This window comes from Amphiura filiformis, chromosome 3 (genome assembly GCF_039555335.1).
Source record: "Amphiura filiformis chromosome 3, Afil_fr2py, whole genome shotgun sequence".
Classification (NCBI taxonomy): Eukaryota; Metazoa; Echinodermata; class Ophiuroidea; order Amphilepidida; family Amphiuridae; genus Amphiura; species Amphiura filiformis.
The window spans coordinates 22,393,632-22,415,547 of NC_092630.1; the positions used below are offsets into that span (position 1 = coordinate 22,393,632).

General features: G+C 35.6%; 1 protein-coding gene across 1 annotated transcript in view; it reads left to right on the plus strand.

Annotated features, from left to right (window-relative positions):
* Positions 1-21,916, plus strand: part of LOC140147118 (stabilin-2-like) — a 90,812-nt gene that overhangs the window by 33,036 nt on the left and 35,860 nt on the right. The window contains exons 6-20 of the mRNA XM_072168896.1: positions 504-704; positions 1,257-1,424; positions 2,497-2,649; positions 4,094-4,237; positions 5,059-5,121; positions 6,262-6,378; positions 7,710-7,763; positions 9,680-9,769; positions 10,245-10,400; positions 11,502-11,570; positions 14,323-14,418; positions 15,911-15,997; positions 18,890-18,998; positions 20,064-20,244; positions 20,841-20,934. Coding sequence (XP_072024997.1) covers positions 504-704; positions 1,257-1,424; positions 2,497-2,649; positions 4,094-4,237; positions 5,059-5,121; positions 6,262-6,378; positions 7,710-7,763; positions 9,680-9,769; positions 10,245-10,400; positions 11,502-11,570; positions 14,323-14,418; positions 15,911-15,997; positions 18,890-18,998; positions 20,064-20,244; positions 20,841-20,934 — 1,782 coding nt within the window. The remainder of the gene's footprint in view (positions 1-503; positions 705-1,256; positions 1,425-2,496; positions 2,650-4,093; positions 4,238-5,058; positions 5,122-6,261; positions 6,379-7,709; positions 7,764-9,679; positions 9,770-10,244; positions 10,401-11,501; positions 11,571-14,322; positions 14,419-15,910; positions 15,998-18,889; positions 18,999-20,063; positions 20,245-20,840; positions 20,935-21,916) is intronic.

Consider the following 21,916-nt stretch of genomic DNA (forward strand, 5'->3'; position numbering starts at 1 on the left):
AATTAAATTTGGTCTGTTTCAACTGACAGATAATCAATGTGATATTAAACGTCACAGGTGCAGCATTGATCATTAATACTAATAGTATCAAGGTCAAATAAAGTAGATGAGAATGTTGCTGATGCTTTTAAATTTTTCATGTTAAATAGACCAGTGTCTATAACTTGTCTTTATAATACTGTAGTAACCTTGCAATTTGTCCATGTTTTGTTACCTATCCAATCGTGCTTAACACCAAAAGATAGGGTGAGAATATTATACTGGAAATAAACATTTTAAAAAACCAATCCTGTCGAGCCAAATCAAATCACATGAACTTTTTTCTCCTGAAAGATTTGAAAAGATTTTTTTTTTCATGATTAGCTGAACCTCAATGGTATAACTGCTTTTGCAGATAGGATTTATTGCACTTTATCTACTTTTAACTTAACTATTCACACACATTTACTATATGGACAACATATAAAGCACTTCAATTTGGTCAAATTGTTTTTTCTTCACAGTCCCACTGCGAATGTCGACATGGCTATGAAAATTTCCAACCTGGTCAGGGATGTACGGTGATCGACATGTGTTCTGAACCTTACACCCATGATTGCCCCGCTCACTCGGACTGTGTCATGGAACAACCGGGCATCACAGGTTGCCAATGTCACAGTGGTTATGTCACTATTGGCAGTGGTTGCTATGGTAACATCATGGAGGTAAGTGGACTGTACTGTAAAAGTGGACATTTTCGCGGTACATTAATTTTCGCGCATTTCGTGCTCAATGCACCTACAGTGAAAATAAAAACATGTGACTATGTTCATTTTATGTATAGGCCTAGGTCTATGTAAGAAAACTCAAAATCACAAATTTTAAAACAAGTGATATGGTTAAATATCGGCAAAACATGAAAATTTACACACAAAATAACCACTTTTACAGTATTGCATAATATTACATATCAACTCATGTTATATATCCGACTTCACCTAAAGATCTTATTATTGTCTTTAGATATTATGTAGACAATATCTGTCTATTTAAGTTTTAAAAAAGTTACAAACATAAACACCCAAAAGTTTTTTTACTTAATTATGAGTTTTGCATCTTAGATTCTGATATTAGGCTAAATAAAGTGGTTTGTTTTAGCAGACCATGCACAATTTTTTCAGATTTTTTAAAAGCATTTTTGAAGCATGAACTCTCAAATGTTAACATGGATAATGAAAATGAAAATACTAATGTATTTTAAATCCTTGTTTTGACAGAGATTAGAAGAGTTAAGCAGTACCGGTGAGACAGGTATCCAGGGGGAACTAGACACAAGCTTGACACTGTTACGAAATGGTGGATTAGCAACACTATTAAGTGGTCATCAGTTCTTTACCGTCATGATTCCCACCGATGACGCATATCTACAATCTGATAAGGAACAAGTAAGTCAGTAATGCTGCACTGTGTCAGCTTCTTTCCTTTCACAGCCCTGTAAGATGGCTTATGAAATCAGGAGATCAGATCATCAAAGGAGGCCACATATGGCCTCAAAGAGGACATTGTCCTACTTGTTATTCAGTTGAGTGGATGATAATCCTTTCATCGTCTTGAATATGAAGTTACAATGTAATGAATAGATTGTCTTTACACAATGACATATTCATGACATTTAATTTGTTCTACAGATCCTTTTTAATGACAACATTTTTTGTGGCACATATTTCCAACTTGACTTTCATAACTAAGTAAACAAAAATGGCTCCAGAAATGAGTACAACTAATGTACCCATGGTGTAAATTATGTCAAATACACAGTTAATGATTTCACTGATGAAAACACCCCCCCCCATACACACATACCCCATTTGACCTTGATGACCTTTGGTTTGGAATGGATGCACTATGTTGTTGTTCATCGTGCACAGAGCAAAGTTATCATTTGTGTTGTAATGTGGGAAACATAACTTTTATCTAAAGTTATAATTTGGGCACCGTATATGACAAACATGCAATTGGCTACCCCACCAGAAGCAAGTACTTACAGACCATTTCAAATCAAGATCGTAAAAGTTCTGAAAACCAGGTGCAGTGAGCGGTATTTATTTAGTAAGCTATTTAGTTAGGTAGGGGGTCAAAATGGCAGGCAAGAAATGCTATGTACCGTCCCTTTTGAGCAAAAATACAGTTTTTTTAGCCAATGTCAAAAGGGAGTCATTATGTAAAATATTTTCCCAACATATTGAACTAAAACCTTACACCTCTGCTATTTGGTACTTCACTAATATGACAGTAATTGAAAGTAAAGTCCAAGCACTATATATGTGGACAAATTGACATGTGGCAATAATAAGCATCACTCTCTTACACAAGACATACCCAACACTAGCTTAATCGAGTCAATGTTACACATTGGAACTCTGCACTGCAAGTGATGCTAAATTTAAAAAGGTCTATTGAATCAATTTAAAAAGGTCTATTGAAACGATAACAAGTTATTTTTATTGTTTGTAACAGATTGTGAGCCAAGCCCATAATGAATCTGATTTTGCCAATTACCTAATGAGACTACATATTCTGCCAACATACCTCAACTCAACTGCACTGAATCAGACTACAGATGTCTACACATTGACAGGACTTATGGCGGAAATCACACCCAGTAATAAGGTAACTGTTCCTAACAAAGAAATTACACCGGTAGGGCTTGGATTGACTTGGTCGGACATCTGGGAACATTGTCCCCTTTGCACAAGCGTGTGCATATAGCAACCATCTCAACGAATAGGAACTACACATGCGCACACTGGTTTTGTAAGGCTATTTCCCTTGTGTGACGTCAGCCCGACCAAGAGAATGTTTGCAAGTCATATTTGCTTGTCACTCACGGAGGGGAAAATAGCATACCGCTGGATTGCTTCTTTCGTGACCTATATGTCATAAATTGTGTCAATTATGTACATCAAGCATTGCATGCAAAAATATTTGTAACACTCTTACTTTAATCAGGCACATGCCCAGGTGTGGTAACTTTGGACCCAATCCCTCTGGGTTTAAAAAAAAAAAAATAAAAAATTTTGTTCCAATGACTGTGCAAAAAAAAATGAAAAATTTGGTTCCAATGACTGACAATCAAATATGTCTGATTTCCCAAAGTTGTCCCACTCTAATCATATTTGTAGCAAACATGCTTAGCAAACATGTATTCCTTGGTCTGCACTCTACAATCCTTTTCCAAACTGCCACAATCATAGTTTAAATGTAAAATGTTTCATTGCAAAGTCCCTTTACACTTGCCTACGTGCAAACATTGTTTATCATGTGATGAGAACAAGATCACACCATGGTCAGGCTTGTTCAACGAATAATGTACCGATATTTCAAGACGCAATTCAATTAGCCAATCTGGGCCCCCACTTTCGTATTTATGCAGTATGTGTGCTACATTGTGCAGAAAAAGGCTCTCATCAAAGGTATAGCTTAACATAGGAACAATTCTTGTTTGCATTTGTAATGTCCATCACTCATGCTCAGTCATCATGTTCAATCAACACCTGTTTTTGAAATAGATACTAGCACCAAGTGGTACTCGTCTGACATCTGCAGAAGATTTAATTGATATTGTCTATAAAAAATCATATTCCATTTGAATTATGATGAATTTTCTTCTGCAATTTACGTACCAAAGATTACTTCAGTTCCAAATTTATAAAAAAAATAGATATTAAAATTCAAGCTGTGAATATCCTGCTTGCTTTGTTTTGAAATTGCTGCAAAACTTTCACAGATCTATACTATGCAATTGTCAAGTTTGTAATCATGTTGATCAGATATCTGCTGAGAGTTAGCCCAGCACTAATGTCAAGAGTACAAAAGCAATTTATACTTTAAGTAGTCCCCCATAAGGGAATTTGTCTGGTAACTTGGGGTCCTTCTCAATTTGTGCTCTATAATAGGCAGTCTGTGATTGACCCATGGTGGGGCAAACCATCCCCATTTTGTGACTCCTGGTATAGTACCAGGCAATATTTCTCTTGGTCTATGAAAACAGTATAGTTTATGTGTCTTTGATAATATGTCCACCATTAATCTCTATTGGTTTGTTTGAAACTAGGACTATACCACTTTGAGGTACAGGGTAGAAGGAAGTAACAACCGAGGGATTATAACGCACAAAGATCTCCTTGCAGCAAATGGAATCATCCACATTATCGACACTCTGATGTATGAACCTCGTGAGATAAAGAGCAATACTTCCGTGAGTAAACATTTCCTAGAAATCCCATCCAAGTTGTCCAGACACAGTTAATATTGACTATTGTTTGATCGGTGCTGATTATATGTGATGCGTTACGGCAGCACTATTAGAACTAGACATTTGAGTAGACTATATAAAAGACAAGTTTCCCAAAAGCAAATAAGTGCCGTAACATCTGTACTATGAATGCATTGAAATTATATCAAGTGTTTCATAAAGCAAACTGTTCATGTATTTATATTGACTATTAAATCCAGATCTATTGATTTTGCAAGTTGTTTTTGAGTTCTGTACAGCATTAAGACAGTTGTAATTCAGTCATGGTACAAATAAACAGGAAGTTCAGATTTCTGTGGTGCATTTGTTTATTTTAAATAATATATACCATAACCACACAGTATAAAGCCACCTTTGGTTATAAGCCCACCTTTATTTTTAAAAACATTCTGAAAACAAGAGTGCACTTGGCTACAAGCCCAGTAGAAATTTTGGCCAAGTTCTGAAATCAATGCTTTGCTCTCGCATATTTTAAAATTGACATTCCATTAGAAAGAATTTAAAAAAAGTTCTAGCCCCTGCCTGGTTATAAGTCCACCTCCAGTTTTGGAGTAAAATCATCCATCTGGGGGCAAAATAGCTTTCTGGTTGTTAACACGAGTTTGATTCATTAAAAATGTAGACATTATATTCAAGATCAGAAGTCTATGTGCTTTCATCTTTTTTTAAACTTGTTTGTTGATTTATATAGGTTTTCTATTGAGTTTTTGTATTTCACTCAATATTTGATGTAAATTATGCGTTTTGTGATTTTGATATTTCAGGCAAGTATTCTTGATGTGATTTCTTTGGAAGGACGATTTAATCGACTAGATAGTGCCCTTAGGGTGAGTAGTTAACAATCTTTATAAGACTCAACTGTTGCAGAGATTCCCTGGTTTTTGGAAATAGGGTCATAAAGGGCAAATTGTGTTAACTCCTGGCATAGCCTGTTGCATGGACCCATGCTGAACACACCACGTCACCTGTCTAAGGGCCAGGTCAAATAATTTGTGTGAAAACCTTTGTTACCCAGATACAGCTCTGATGTATACATTTTGAAATGATGTACTTAATTTTTTAATACTTCCGATTCCAACGTCTTTGCTGCACGTGCGTCAAGCGTACTCAAGCGTAAACAACAGAAGTGATAAATAATCAGGCTATGATCAACAGTCTTGACAACAAGACAGTTGACTGGTCATCAGTGCATAGAAAGGGAGGAAAACTTGTCTCTTCCGGGGTCTCTTCTACATGATCGCTGATCACCAGCGCGTACCTAGACCAGGGAAGTAATACAAAATTTGCTTAAGGGGGTACTACACCCCTGCCCGTATTTGTGCCTATTTTTGCATTTTTCTTAAAAATTATAGCGCATCGGGGACAAGTAAGATATATATATATATTATAGGGGCAAGGACTACAACTACTACACTGTAAATTTTATTTCAGCACAGACGACAGTTGTGGGGTTTACAGTCAAAAATGAGGGAAAACCAATATTTGATCAATAAATCAATAACTACTTGCTTTGAGTTGCTGAATTTTCAGTACAGTAGTTGTAGTCCTTGCCCCTATAATATACATATCTTACTTGTCATCAATGTGCTATAATTTTTGAGAAAAATGCAAAAATAGGCATAAAATTGGCCAGGGGTGTAGTACCCCCTTAAGTAAGGAAATATTAAACATGCATGTTTTCATGCACAGATAAATACCATTAAATTCCTCTTTTTCTAACAATCAATATGTTTTGTAAACCAGGATTACCTTACCATCCGATTTGTTAATTAATGTGATTAACATAATGATAATGCCATAACACTATCATTAAAGAATTTTTTATGACTCCCAGCTGTTATTAGTAATAATAATTACATCTACACATTCTGTAGTATACATTTGAAACCGGATCTATTTGAAACCGGATCTTTTGTTTGAAAAATGCAATTTATCTGCAATTTTTTGATTTGCTTGTTTTGTTTCAGAATACAAGATTAGACAGTATAATTAATGGACCCGGACCTTTTACATTCTTTGCACCGTATAATAAAGCATTCAATGACTTACTGGATGGATCAGTGGATTTTCTATTTTCAGAGCAGGTATAGCAATAAAGCCAAAAAAAAGATTTGTTTGCTTGTCCTCCACAACTTTTTCAGAATTGGGTCAGTCGGTCGGTCAGGATTTTTTTTTTCAATATTTTTTCTTAAAGGTCATAGCCAAAACATGACTGTATGCCTTTAATTAGCTTAATAAATAGCCCAACTAGTTGTGAATTGGGATATTTCTCTACTGTATACCACTTCATTCATGTTTTTAAAACAGTTTAGAAGTGTATAGAAACTGCAAAAAACTTTTCAGGATGTCAAAAATGTTGAAAGAAAAAAACACATTTTTCTGGAATTTCCAAAATTAGGGTCAGTATTCATTTGTACAGTAAAACAAAAAACAACAACATTTTTCCAGATTTTCCAAATTAGGGTCGGTTGGTGGAGGACAAGCAAACAGTCTTTTTTTTTGCCTAATAGTGATGTTGATGATGAAATTGATGATGAAGATGATATTGATAATGATCATGAAGGTAGAGACAAAGATGATAATAATGATATAATGACAACAGTGGAGATGATGTTAACACTGATGATGACGATGACAACGACAATTAGAATAATGATCGTCTTCCATTTTGGGCATACATTAGCTGGATGTACACCATTTCAGTGAATTCATTGCTTATACATGACAATCCAATATGGCCTATATATTTCCCATATTTTTATTCATGTGGATACACAGTCATTGTGCCCTTCTTTGAATCCTTCTTATAATTGAAGACAGAGATAGAAACAATTTATCGCGTCTGATGTCACTGTCAATTACGATCTTTGATTGGTTTACACAGGTTAATAGTGCGTAAAAGGAAGACCGATCTATCTGGTGCTGATCGGAGAAAAGGAATAGCAGCAAATGGCGAAAAATTACGTACTTTTACAAGGCAAAAAGCATCTTTTCTAGGCATTGTTGACATGGTGCCTTCGCCAAAGAAAGTTTCCTACTACCAAGACCTAACTTTTGAGATGGTTTGCATGTTTGAAGTTGCAAAATTAACAATAGAGCACCCGGTTATACTGCCGGGTTCAGCAAGTCATCATCACGACACTTGTAAACAAACCGTGCTCGAATTTGATTGACAGATGACGTCAGACGCAATAAATTCTTTTTATCTCTGTCTTTAATTATAGTCTGTCAGAATAAACTGTTTTACTTTGGGCAGCTATTACCCAATTACACAGAAATGATTTTGTTTGCTCTCCAGTAACACAATGCCCTACATATGGTAAAAAAATCTCTTCAAGTCAAGCAGATCTTATCACTGAAGCTTTGGAATGATCTCTGCTTACAATCGCAATCTTTTTATTTTTTTGTTTTATAGGGAATGCCAAAACTTAGAGCATTGTTGCAGAATCACATAGTAGAAGGTGAAAGGGTAAGTACAACTTGAAAGAAGATAACTTTTTATAGTTTCATACTGAGTTCCCAGGGGTTCTTAGTGGAGATGTGTGTACAGCCAAGAAAGATTGCATTTTCAAGCTCTCGTGGATAGTATTAGGTCGCAAATTTTCACAAACTAGTTTTGGGTACTTTTCCATATCTGTAGTATGTGCTCATTTGTCATCCATTATTGGCGCAATTTGCTAATCTTTCTAAAAATGGGCAAATCTAGCTTAATTTTGAACACAAATAGTACATTTATGGCACCTTTCTTGTAAATTTGTTTATCTTTAGGGTAAGTTTTTCAGAGTCAAAGTCACATCCCCACCCAAATGAAAATAAAGAACCAACTCCCTGGGACTGAGATCTATATCTGCGAACATCTGCACTATTATATATTGGTGTCAGAAATATGATATGAAGTACAGACCTGAAACGTCCTCTTTTTAGCAGATCGTGTTGATCAAATTGATGTGTTTTCTTTTATTTTCAGACTAATTTGAGCCATTTTACCCACAATTTTATGCTGCTTTACAGCTTTTTTTTTGAGCATTTTCAGTGTTTTTCACTTAAGGTTAGTTTCAGGTTTGGAAATAACGGTGTAAATAAACTGTTATTGCGAAATATTATGTCCTGATCAAAAGTTCCCCAGAGCATATCATCTTACGCCTGCTAGTAAGCTAGGAAGAAAGTAAGTCTCCTGCAGAGATGCCAATCTTCCGATTTAAATCGGAATTCCGATTTTTTGTATTTTTCCAAAAAAAAGATTTTCTAAAAAAAAAAAAAAAAAAAAAATTTTTTTTTTTTTTTTTTTAATTCAAAAAATATTTTTGGCCAAAAAAGCAAGTTATAGACCCTAAATTACTTGTTATTCAAGTTTGGAAACCATAGAAAATACTGCTATTTCAACAAAAAATTGCCAATTTTATTTTACAAAGTTGGATAAAGTTGTACATTTTGATTACTTTTGCTTCTATTGAACAGTCAGGAACACATTGAATTAATATACATTGCTAGCTGTTCAGTAGAAGTAAAAGTAATTAAAATGTACAACTTTATCCAACTTTGTAAAATAAAATTGGCAATTTTTTTTTTTTTTGAAGTAGCAGTATTTCTATGGTTTCAACGATTAAATGACAAGTAATTTAGAACATATAACTTTTTTTTAAAAAAAATATTTTTTGAAAATTTAACAAAAAAAAATAGGGGGGTCAAAATTTGATGAATCATCGTTTTATATTACGCATTATATATATCCATTTCAGCCATGTAGGCCATGTTATTAGGCCAAAAAATACTTTGGAAAATGGTCTCTCATGTACAAAAGTATAGGAAACTGAACATTTAAAACCACTTTTTTGGGATGAAGGAAGCATTTTTTTTCAAAAAAGTCTAAAACTGGTTTTTATGTTAAAAATGGCCTTTTGGGGTGCTAATTCTGCTAAAATTGCCTGGGCTTAGGTACCTAATTTGCATATTTTATGGTATAATTTTGAGAAAACAAGCCTTGAAGAATATTACATGTATAATAGATAGTCTTCAATACTGCTATCTAGGCTTGTTTTCTCAAAATAACCTTATTTTTAATCCATTTGAATGTAATTTTACCCTCAGAAATGGTGTCTCCTGCAGTGTAAAATGTGTAGAAACCCTCTGGCTTTGGGGGGCTTCGCCCCCTCAACCCCCAACCGGGCCTTTGCCCCTGGACCCCACCAGGGGCCCTTAAGCGGGCCCCTGGACCCCCGGCCGTGGGGGCGAGACTTCGGTCGCTTCGCTCCCTACGTTCGCAATTTTCAGATTTTTTTTTCATAACCCATTGGCATCTCTGCTCATGGCATGAATAATAGAATATGTTGTTAAATGTCACCTGTGTTATTGTGATCATATCCGAAACCTTTTTCTTTGCTACAGTTGAGAGCTCAGGATCTTCTGAATTTGCCAACAAACTTTCAACTAACAACACAGTACAACTCAGCATTAATCATCAGAGCAGCTACTAATGTAAGTCCGGACATGTTCAATTGCATTACTCTTTAAATGTGTTTTGATCTGATTTTCAAGGCTTTGTATGTAAATATACTCCTTGTAGATTTGTAAGTATACATAAAGAGTCTCATGTATGTAAATGTACTCCTTGTAGATTTGTGAGTATACATAAAGAGTCTTATCTTCACAATATTCAAGTGTTTTTCTGTCTGTTGTTGACATCACTTCCTATGCATATCCCATATCTGGGGATTCCCCTTCACTGCACCTGCCAATATCTGGGGATTTCCTTGCCTGCATAATGCACATCCAAGATGCTGCCAGAAGGCTGCATAAGAAGATTTGTGGATGCTTTTAGGGCAACAGTTTTTTGGTAACCCTTTGAGGGTCACAGAAGAATACAGGTGCAGTTGTGTAAGAAAAATCTCTCAATCTAACGTAATTTATTGTATTTCAGTTGTTACTCATAATCCGATTGCTTCAATTTCAGGGACGAGTTTTCCTAAATGGGCAGGTGAACTTAACAATAACAGACATCCATACCGGGAACGGAATCATCCATGTCATAGACGGGTTGTTGCTACCACCTGATATCCAGCCGTTATTACCTCATAAATGTAGTACTGCAAATCATGAAATCATACCAGTAAGTTTGCCAATATGCATTTAATATTTATATAAAAAATTGCCCATACAACTCAACAATATCTTTCTGATTTAGTGATGTGTGAAGTGTACAAATATTTTGGTTACCTATGAAAATAAGTCAAGGTCACAAGTCAAGGTCTAGTAAACTGGAAAATTGGATGTTCTCTTTACTCTCTACAGATTTAAAGTGATATATAGTCCTTTAATTTCAACACTGAAAAAAATTAGAACACCAACTGCTCAATATTTTGAAATATATATAAGTTATGACCTATAAATTATATAAGTTATGTCTCTATTGTGTCAAAATAGTTTTGTTTGTATATTTTGCAATCTTTGGGAATCTTTTATTACTATTTACATATAAACAAATATATGAAATACATTACATGCAATGATGCAAGACAAACAAACAAAACAAACAAAAAAATCATTAGTGTCAAAAAAGAAGAAAAAATGAAAGTGTATTTTTTTTAAATAGTTAAATGACATTGCATTTTCCCGTCATAAGAAAATATACCAAATGAAAGCGCTATGAGCCGTTAACCTGTATTCAGCAATCATGACTGTCATATTGTGGAGTAGGAATGTACCAGGCTATTGGGACAGATTGCTATATTTGAGCACCTACAGGGATGCAAGTCTTCAGGCTTTTACCTGAATTCAGGCTTTTTTGTAGTTCAGATTTGCACAATTTATTTTATGTTCAGCCCGTTTTAGGGTCATTCTGGTCATTTTCACACTGTTTTTCAGGCTTATTCAGGCTTTTTGTCAAAAGTTTGACTTTCATCCCTGCACCTAGTCAGGATTAACAAACATGTGATTTGAAGCCCAATTGGGTGTCTTTTGAAGATTTTACCCATAATATTTGTCCGTTTCCTGTCCCACATACAGCAATTGCTAAGAAAAAATTGAAGTGAAAATTTGTCAACATTTATGATGATTTGACCTGTGATTTGGGGTGGAAATATTGTGCAACCCTGCTCCTAGTACAAGCATGGAAGAAAGAGATCTTATCTCTTTCTTCCATGGTACAAGACACATGTTGTGCATGACTTTTTCTTTTATGTGTCAATGTTGATGTTTACTTTACTTGCAGGGAATATGCGAATCCTGTGAAAACAAAAAAGCACTACGCTGCCCATCTGGTTCCACACCTTCAAATTCGGTAAGTGACCAACCATGCATATATTAAAAACCTCGCGTCCAGGTTTTGCCAAGTTTTAAAAATAACGGTTACTTAATGAAATAATGGTTAGTTCATGAAAAAGAAGATGTGAAATTTAGCAAAACGCGACGAGGTTTATTTACCCGTAAGAGAGCTCTATTGTTCCGCTATTGTATCCGCTATTGTATCCACTATTGTATTCTATTCATAAAAGCTACTGCAAGAATCGCGGCAATCCCTGATATCGCTGGTGTCTACTGCCGGCATTTTGTATTTATTAACATTCAAAATGATCCGATACTCTTACATTTATAGACTTATTCCCGCTTTTTATATAATATTCAGAAATTGCAATTATGAAAACTACAAACTTTGAAAATGAAAATATATTACCATCGAAAATATATCATACTTAAATTCTATAGAATCTATAGAGGCATTGCATGTGACGTATCATCCCGTAAATATGGCAGACTATTCAAATGCATTCAACAAAAGCATGATTGCAATCTACCGTGACAGTTCGTCTCACACACATAACCCTGCACTACGATCAAATAGGTTGATGACAACATTTGATTGAATGGACTGTACTCCGCCATAACTACAGTGAAGGACACCGGTTCAAATCCTTTGTTTGGAGCCAATCAATAATTTCATGCAGGGCCTCTATAGATACCCAACCCAGAAGTGCCCATTTATTTTCTAATTTTTTGTAATCGCGCCCAAATATCCCCGCAAATATCTTATACGTGGTTTTATTGATTCATTTTATTTTTGGGCATTTCAAAAGTTAGAAGTCGTCAAAAATGGCAACATCCATTGATAGCAATGGTTGAGTAAACATTGTCTAAACACTAGATAAAAAGACAGCTTTGTACTACAGAGAAGATGTGAGGAAAAGGAGATAGATCCAGCTATCCTCAAACAAAATATGTGTGCTGCCGCTCATTCAAAAGTAATCACGCTATTCAGGTTTAACAATAAAATACAATAAAGGGGTTCGAACCCATGATGGGTGTGATACACAACTTGCTGCTTAATAGTTTTAGGGAAAGGTCAGTGTCTGTATATCATCATACTATGCATACCATGCATGCAGACCCTAACATCCAGTTATATTTCAAATAAAATATGACCGAAGTTCCATGGCAAATTATAATTTCTGACGCTTGTTGACTCTTTCAACCTCTATTTATTGAATACACTCTATATATAGTCATCAATATGTCGTTTCCAGTCCCTGGCTGAACTATAGGGTTCAGCTGTTATTTTTTAAATAATTCTTTTACCCCATGCAGCTGATTGGGGTGGTTACGGGTCGTTTAAAACCACTAACCGCTGAAATGAGGATATCGAACATAGGCCCCATGAGGGCTACAAAAACTGCTAACGCGAAATATGGATATCCAACTAGTTTGCCCCTCGAAGCTGTAAAAACCACTCATCGCGAAATATGGATTGGATATCCAACTAGTTTGCCCCGCAGGGCTACAAAGAACCACAAACCGCAAAATATGGATATCCAACAAGTTTGCACGGCAGTTCTACAAAGAACTGCTAACCGCGAAATATGGATATCCAACTAGTTTGCCCCTCGAAGCTATCATTTCAAAACGTAAAAGGGGCCAAGTTTAAAAAATCTTTCCTGTGTGGCTTTTCACCCTTTTTTAAACTTGGTCCCATTTATGAAAGTTTCTTAAGACCCATACAAAGTCATCTTTAGGCTACTTGTTTGTTTTCTTAGTTGTCAGTGTTCATTTTGTAGAGTAAATTAATTAATGTTCGTGCTTGATTGAAGTTTTTCTGTAAAGACGTTATAATGTATTTTGATTTCAGCAAAAGTAGCAAATACTCAATTTGTTAAATTCTTCATCGTCTTGTGCGATCCTGCGCCTTATGTACAGATGTAGGGCCTATAATATGTAACAGGTTGACAGACAGTCAATTTGCTAAGTATATATAATACTCTACTACTCTTTATGAACACACAATATAATGAAACATAAACCTTCAAATGTTTTTGATAATACATAGCCTACGTCATATTGCACCGCTTTCGAACAGTCTTAAACCTAATTGTTGCATGTAGAAATTAGGACTCATTTTTCATGTTATTACGGTACCACTTTATTGAATGGGACCAAGTTTAAAAAAGGGTGAAAAGCCACACAGGAAAGATTTTTTAAACTTGGCCCCTTTTTACGTTTTGAAATGTGTTTTGGTAGATACAATTATTATCAAAACATTGTGATTACAGGGTTGCCAAACCTGCAATTTGGTAGCCCAATTGGGCGACTTTTGAAGATTTTTCCCGTGACTGTCCCATAGAAACCAATGGTTAAGAAAAAATTTGGGCGACTTTTCAACATTGGCTCCCGCGACTTCCGATATTTCATGCCCCATAGAAACCAATGGTAAAGAGAAAAATTGGGTGACTTTTCGATTATTTGACCCGCGATTCGGGCTGAAATCTTTTTGCAACCCTGTGTGATTATTATATAGGTCAATGCCATAATAAAATTTTCTTGTAGTCAAGTTGACTTGTACCTTTTGTTCATGGAACTCAGTCATGTGTTACATCATGATTGACTTAGCACAAAAGGATGGAAGCTAGATAGACCTTTTCAATAGACAATAGACCTTTTCAATAGACAATAGACCTTTTTAATAGACCTTTTCAAACTGAGTCATTCTGATAATAAAAATGGTTTGAACAGAACACTATTTACTATTTCATTGATTCATACAGAGTGCTGTTGTAAGAGGATGTGTGTATGAGGCATATATAGGAGGTCTGATTCTTCATGAGGTTGGCTGCTCAGTTGACTGCACTAGAACAACATGGGTAAGTTTGAAATATGAAAATGAAACCACAAAAAAACAAGGAATATGAAAAGGATATAGAAAACTTCAAACATACTAGCAGTATTTTTCTGTCACCTGAAGAATTCAGGAAGGTCAAAGGTCATTGAAGGTCAACTTGTAGAGTATTTGCAAACGTAGGCGACACTTGTGGTTAGAGAACTGCTGCCTTGTTGATATTTATTGTCAAGAAATCAACCATGACGTCCTCCAAAGTATATCTGCCATCATATTAACCATATACAAGTGTTGTGCGTGTTTTATTTTTCAGTAAAATACAACAAAACTAGACACTCATAAAGTTGTTGCAGAATAGCAAGAGGTTTGGGATTTTTGTGCTCTAACTTTCATTATCAATCAAATCATCTTCTATATGAACTTAGTTTTTATGATATTTTACTCTGAACTTTAATGGGCTATTCCATTTAAAATCCACACTCCCCCTGTGGAAGATTTTGGAAATATCTTTCACAGAGGGAGTATGAATTTCAAATGGAATGAACACATTAGGCAGCTCCATTTGAATTTCATACACCCTCTGAGAAAGATTCAACCTGAATCTTCCACAGAGGGAAGATGAGTTTCAATTGGAGCTGCTAATGTGTTCATTCCATTTGAAATTCATACTCCCTCTGTGAAAGATATTTCCAAAATCTTCCATTTTAAATGGAAAAGCCCAATGCATTAATAGATGGAAACAGGAGAGTGCTTTGTTATTACTCAACAAGAAATCAGATGCTGAACATCCAATGGCTGTACCCTTACCCAATGTCCATGAAGGAGTTACTACTTGCATGCATCACTACTAATTGTGTATTTTCTTTCCCTTACAATTTATTTTGCTGTGCATTTTGTGTGAATAGTTTTAATAATTAATTTGTACTATAATTAAAGACAGAGATAAAAAGAATTTATCGTGTCTGACGTCATCTGTCAATCAAACTCGAGCACGGTTTGTTTACAAGTGTCGTGATGATGACTTGCTGAATGCGGCGGTATAACCGGTCGCCTTATTGTTAATTTTGCACTTTCAAACATGCAAACCATCTCAAAAGTTAGGTCTTTATAGTAGGAAATTTTTGTTGGCGAAGGCACCATGTCAACAATGCCTAGAAAAGCTGCTTTTTGCCTTGTAAAAGTACGTAATTTTTCGCCATTTGCTGCTGTTCCTTTTCTCCGATCAGCACCAGATAGATCGGCGCTATTAACCTGTGTTAACCAATCAAGGATCGTAATTGACAGTGACATCAGATGCGATAAATTCTTTTTATCTCTGTCTTTAATTATAAGGTGGTGGTTTTTTTTCATCTGTTTCTTCAAATAGTGGTAGATTTGACATCTTTTCTGGATTATTTAGTTTTGTATTGACTACACTGCTACTAAGTCACTGATAGGAATGCAATGATATCTATCAAGATTTCTCATTTATTTAGTATAATTGATTGCTTGATTGAATTTGTACTTCTATTCTGCAGATTGAAGAGTGTTGCACTGGTTTCTATGGAGAGACTTGTCTGTCTTGTCCTGGTGGCTTTCAAACCCCTTGCAGTGGTCATGGTGAGGTAAGCTTATTGAATACCTCACTCTGTACATATACAAATGTAGATGGAATTTTGAGCTAAGCATGAATGATTGATGCAACCTGTAGAAGTCGTCTAATTTTGAGGTAAAGGCCTTGAAAGTTTGAAATATAATGAAAATTGACTTTTTTTATTAAAATTTTGGTTGTGGCAGGCAGAGTACTATCAAAGCACATAAGTATTTAAGAAAAAAGGATAATTTAAAGTAAATAGTTAATTTGAACTTGAACACAGCTGCCAACAGTGTGGTGATTCTCTGCATACACTATGTGATGAATGATGATTCTCCGCATACACTGTGAAATGAAACTCCGCATGTGCGTAACGCAGAGATGAATCCAACCATACCAACTCACTTGTGATTGGATAGTATTTCATGAAGTATCCAATGCCATGCATTTATGTTGTATTTTGAAATACAATTGTGTACCCGCTGTTGGCAGCTGTACTCTTTCAAATGAAATTTTTACTTATAAATCAGTAGTTGTGTATTGATTATGTTGTTAATCTACCATCAGTACCATGAGTACTGTGCGACTGAAGAAATTCATTACTTCATTTGTCAGAATTGAGCAGAAGTAAGCACTGGAAAAATTGTGATTTTTGAGAGCAAATTTTGCGCACCGGTTTTAGAAAATTCACGATTTATCCGTAATATTCCCAAAATTTGTGCAAGTTTAAATTGACAGTTTTTTGAATTAAATTATGCAGTGCAGAGTTGAATTCATTATAATTGAAGTCATATGGTATATTTTCTATACTTTTTTTCTGCATGGATTGTATTGCAGATCATTGTGGATTCTTTCAATTTTGTGAAAACTTACGTTTTTTGGAAAATGAATACTTTAAAAATGGATATCTTGGGAAAAATCTTAAAATTTGCAGCCAAACCTAAAATTCATGATTATACCCAAAGATTATGAATTTTAGAGTTTTTGTGCGTCTCGAATTCTCCCGGTCCATATACAAGGTTCAACAGCAAATTTGGCATCAACAAGGAAAAAACTTAAATTGTACGTATTAAACTGATCTTTTCAACCCTATCATCAATTCAAAATTTTGATATATGTCCCTGGTTTGAAGGCACAGCTATGACACATATACTGTCAATGCATTTTAGTTTCTGACCCCATCAATAAACTTTTGATCAATGCCAATTAAGAGTGAATTGTGAAGCTTTTGTTAACCCTTTGGTAGGCTACAGGAGTGCTAGTTAAGTTGAATATGGATGTGTTATGCCGAAGACGATATCTTACCCTTCCCAGAATCCTTTGCAACACGACACATCACATCATTACATCAAATGACCCTCATTTGTTTTGTACATGCCCTTGTTTTCATGTTCAGAATAGACTGGCTCAACATGGTGGATACATGTAGTTATGAAATAAACATTAAGGTACCTTTTATCACTATCGACCCATGTTGCTCTAGATAGCAGATCAGTGCAGATTATTGATATGGAAGAAATGCATTGTGGGAAGTGTAAGATCTTCTTTGGTGATATGCAGTGCCAACTGCATAATCTAATATGTCACAAAAGTAATTGTACAATTGGATATGGGTATTGGCAGTTTTATGATGTTGTGAATTGAAAATATGGTGCGTAGGTGGACCCATTTCTGCATGATTATGTTCCAGAATAATTTGTCTGCCAGACCCAAATTTTTTTTGTGAATAAACTCTTTGTATAATTTGCACATGGCTGGTTCCATAATAGTTTTGTTATCAGTTACGTACAACTACTTCAGAACTCAATCACATGATGACGTAACCTTGGAAACTGTCATATTACAAAGGAAGGTGCTAATATTGGTGTATTTTTACCATATTTCAGTGATGGGTGTGATTTTGTATTGTAAAAAGATTAAGAAGCAACGGGTGGAATAAAGATGTCATTGTTAATACCAAGAAATCAGCAAGCTTATTTTTAGGTCACCCTTAACTGGAGGATGTTATTATGTGTGGGAACTTTAATTATTTTGTTTTGGATTTCTTTTGAATTTTATTTGCAGATGTTTACTACAATGCATCTCCAGAAACAATACAAATTTGATTTATGAAAATACCATGATACAAAAGAAAGCCCCATTGTAAATGAAAATCAGGGAGGGTCTTTAGAAAATTCCAGGCATGCTATAAATTACACTCTTAAAATTGTTATTGTATGCTATATGTGATGCGATCAAGCAAAATCAGTCGGAACTCGGAAATATTGATTTTGAGATATAGCCAAACAAAGGAGATATTTCCCCTTGTTACCTATTGTTTTGGAAACTCTTTAATTAATCATATCTTTGGAACTGGTTGTTCAATTTCAATGGGGTTTTCTGCAAAATCCAGCTTTGTTAATGTGTTTTACTATTCTGTAAGAAACTGAAAATTTATTTTTGCAGAGTTCCGACTGATTTAGCTTGATCGCATCACATATAGGTGTGTGCTTTTAATAACACGTACTCCTGGGGTGTTTCAGTGTACTCTCTACATTCAGGTGTGCTGTAAATTCTGTGAAATTGGCATGCAAATGGTGTGAAATTGCACTCGACACCACCTCAATAGATAGGGCTTAGAAATATAATGCAGGGAGTATAGTGATTGAAGGAAATTTAACCCCATGAGAACTACCTGCCGATTGGCCAAAAAGAAGTTTTCATTATCAATTAGGCCAATCAGCAACATCGTTAGAATAATTTCACCACACAAAAAAATTATCATGTAATTGACCAATCGAAGGCAATGTTAGATCGGCAGGTAGTGCTCAGGGGGTTAAGTGGTGGAAGAATGTATACTATTTTTTACTGCAATTATAAAGCTAGAGCCATGCAACATGAAGGCCAAGTAACTGAAACAAATTATTGTCTTGTTTTCTCACAGTGTAATGATAAAATGGCTGGCAACGGTAGATGTGTGTGTGAAGGCAACTTCACTGGTACAGCTTGTGAATTATGCGCCGGAAACCGCTTTGGAGAAGCTTGTGATCAAAGTAAGCTATGAAATAATGGAGGATTTCAGGCATAAGATGTGATATGTGTTACACCTTGTGTTATTTTGATACAGGGGTGTGACCCAATCGACAGCTTCATCCCCAATTTTTCTTCATCAAATCTGAGATATTGGTATCAGAAGAAAGCTGATATTTTTCTTATTACCCCAGTGAAATTTAACGCCCAAGATAGACATGGTGAATTGTGGTAACCATGCCGAAAGTGGGTGTACAATCTTATAGGTCATTGTTATGCATGTTTTTTTGGTTTTTTGGTTTTTTTGCTTATATCAAAATTGCTGGAGCAATACAACTCAAAATTTTGAAACATTGATGTAATGGTAGGCCTCAATGTGAGATAGAAAACAGAACATAAAAAGATTGGACCATGTTCCTTTAATCAATATTGATGTTTTATAGGTTATTTTATTTGTCATTAATTTCAGTGTAAAAACAATCATGATAATATAAACAATACCATATTCATCATCTATTAACCCACTCCAATTAGGGGCTGTGCAGTAATTATGAGCCCATGGGGAGTGTAAAATTGGGGGAAAAGATTTTGTGGCAAGCTGAGAGGGGAAAGCATTTTCTGGCAGGACAAGAGAGGGCAAGCAATTTTTGGCACACATTTACAGGCACCTTTTAAATAACACACTCTTAAAGGCTTAGGAATACACTACAGAAACGTTCAAATATGCACAATTTACTGTCACTACGCTCGTATCATATATCTAGACCATTTAAAATTGGGAACCAAACAATTTGGTATGTGCAAAAGGGGAGCAAAGATTTTTTGGCAGGCCAAGAGGGAGGGCAAGCAATTTTTGGTGAGCTGAGAGGGGGAGAACAATTTTTGGCGAGCCATTTGAAAACTTTACACCCGGGGCTCATAATTATTGCAAAGCCCCTTAGCAATTAAAAAATTATAGCTCATTAAAATTCTGGAATAATTGAAGGAGTACACACTTTCCTATATGAGAAATAGACTATTAAAAGACTGTTTTAGTTGGTAAAAAAAACTTTTTTGATAATCGCATTCATAACATGCTATTTCCACAGACTGCACGTGTGTCCATGGCGTGTGTGATAACGGTCCGAGTGGGACGGGGCACTGTCAACCTAATACATGTGCTCTTGGATACTTTGGAGATGACTGTGAACAACATGTGAATCCGTGTGGCCCCCAGGAAGACCCATGTCATGCACATGCAACTTGTAATGATGATGGCCGTGAGATCAGGTAGATTCAAACATTTTAATTTCTTCTTTGTCCTGGTCATGTAGCTTTAGGTTAACTCTTAATATTCATACCCCTGCATTTTGTGCAGTCATTTGATCATCTGCTTGTATATTATTTTCTGGCAGAATGTTTTTTGTCCGCAGCTTGTGGGTGCTTTCACAGCAATCTACCATTATAAGACAATGTATCAGTGTACATGTATCATGAATTGGGTTTTTGGGTAAAATTTAATATTTTGCACACCCACACACATAATGATATCCATGAGTGGATGTAGCATCAGAATAATAATAAACAAGTTGCCAGTAATTTTGTCAAGATTGCACAAACAGTGTCGTCTGCTGCAGCTGAAAAGAAGACCTGATATTTATTTGACTGAGCTTCTTTCATGACAGAAATCTTAATTGTACAACTGCACATAAAACACTATAAATAATTGCATTTTTTAATGAGTGCATGCACAATACATGATTGAACTCATGAATGTGACAGGCAATCATTCATGCAGCAACCAATGGGCAATGGAGATACATCTTTTTGCTTCTGACCCATCCGTTTGATAGGACATGTTGATAAGTTGATTGTTTGTTTTATAGGTGTATTTGCAATGCTGGTTATGATGGTGATGGATTAGAGTGTTGGCCTGTCAACGTGTGTGAGCAACCAGCCAGGGGAAACTGTCATCAAGAGGTATGTCAACATTCCGAAGATGTTAGACTCTATGTCTAATGCTATGAAAATCTGCCATATTGGAATGTCATGCATGGTGACCAAAACAATGTGCCTCCAGCATTTATCAACAAAAGGTCGAAATAAAAAATTAATCGGTGCTGAGTGTGCCACAAAGCATTACACACAGAACACAAACTATAGCAATGTACTTTCAAATATTGGTAGGCATGCACATGACCAAATAAACTTAGTGGATAAACTGTTTGCCTTCCACCAGTGACAAACAAACACTGTAGAGTCCAGACACTCAGCTGGTCTAACCTTTCTGTCCAGTTGAAATCCATAAACGCCTTATATGGAAGACACAACCTTAATCTTCAACTCAGGGAGTGTGAATTTTAAATGGGGTTGCAACTTCATTTCAAATCTACACCTACTTTTTTGGAAGATTAAGGTTGTGTCTTCCATAGGGGTGTATGGATTTCGACTGGTATAGCCCAATTGTCTTTCTGTAATAAGGAATCTATGTTGAGTCAATTTTGTTTTGTATCTTGTTAAAGTTTTTGTCAGAGAAGAAGGGCACTTGTTTACATTTTGAGAGCGTGCAGAGCGTAAACACGGAAGTGGGGTTCTGATTGGCTGAATCAATCGTCTGACAATCATAGCAACAGACCGATAATCTGATTGGCCGATTGTGCGTCAAATCGTTGGTCGGCGCAGATTGGCACCCTTGAAGTGAACACAAAGCTTCGCGCATGTAGCTCATTAACAGGGCGCTCGTGTCAATCTGTTCAAGGGACTGCCGTTCTTCTCTGAAACCCAGTCTAGTAGGCTGAGGCTTTATCAGTAACATACTGGCATTTTTCAAAATGATGCACAGTTCTAAATATCTGGTATTGTCTTTGGTAAATTTTATTTCTTCAAATAGAATGCTTTAGCTACAGAAGTATCTGATTACAGATTATCATTTTATCATCTTTGTTGATTGTTTATCATGATT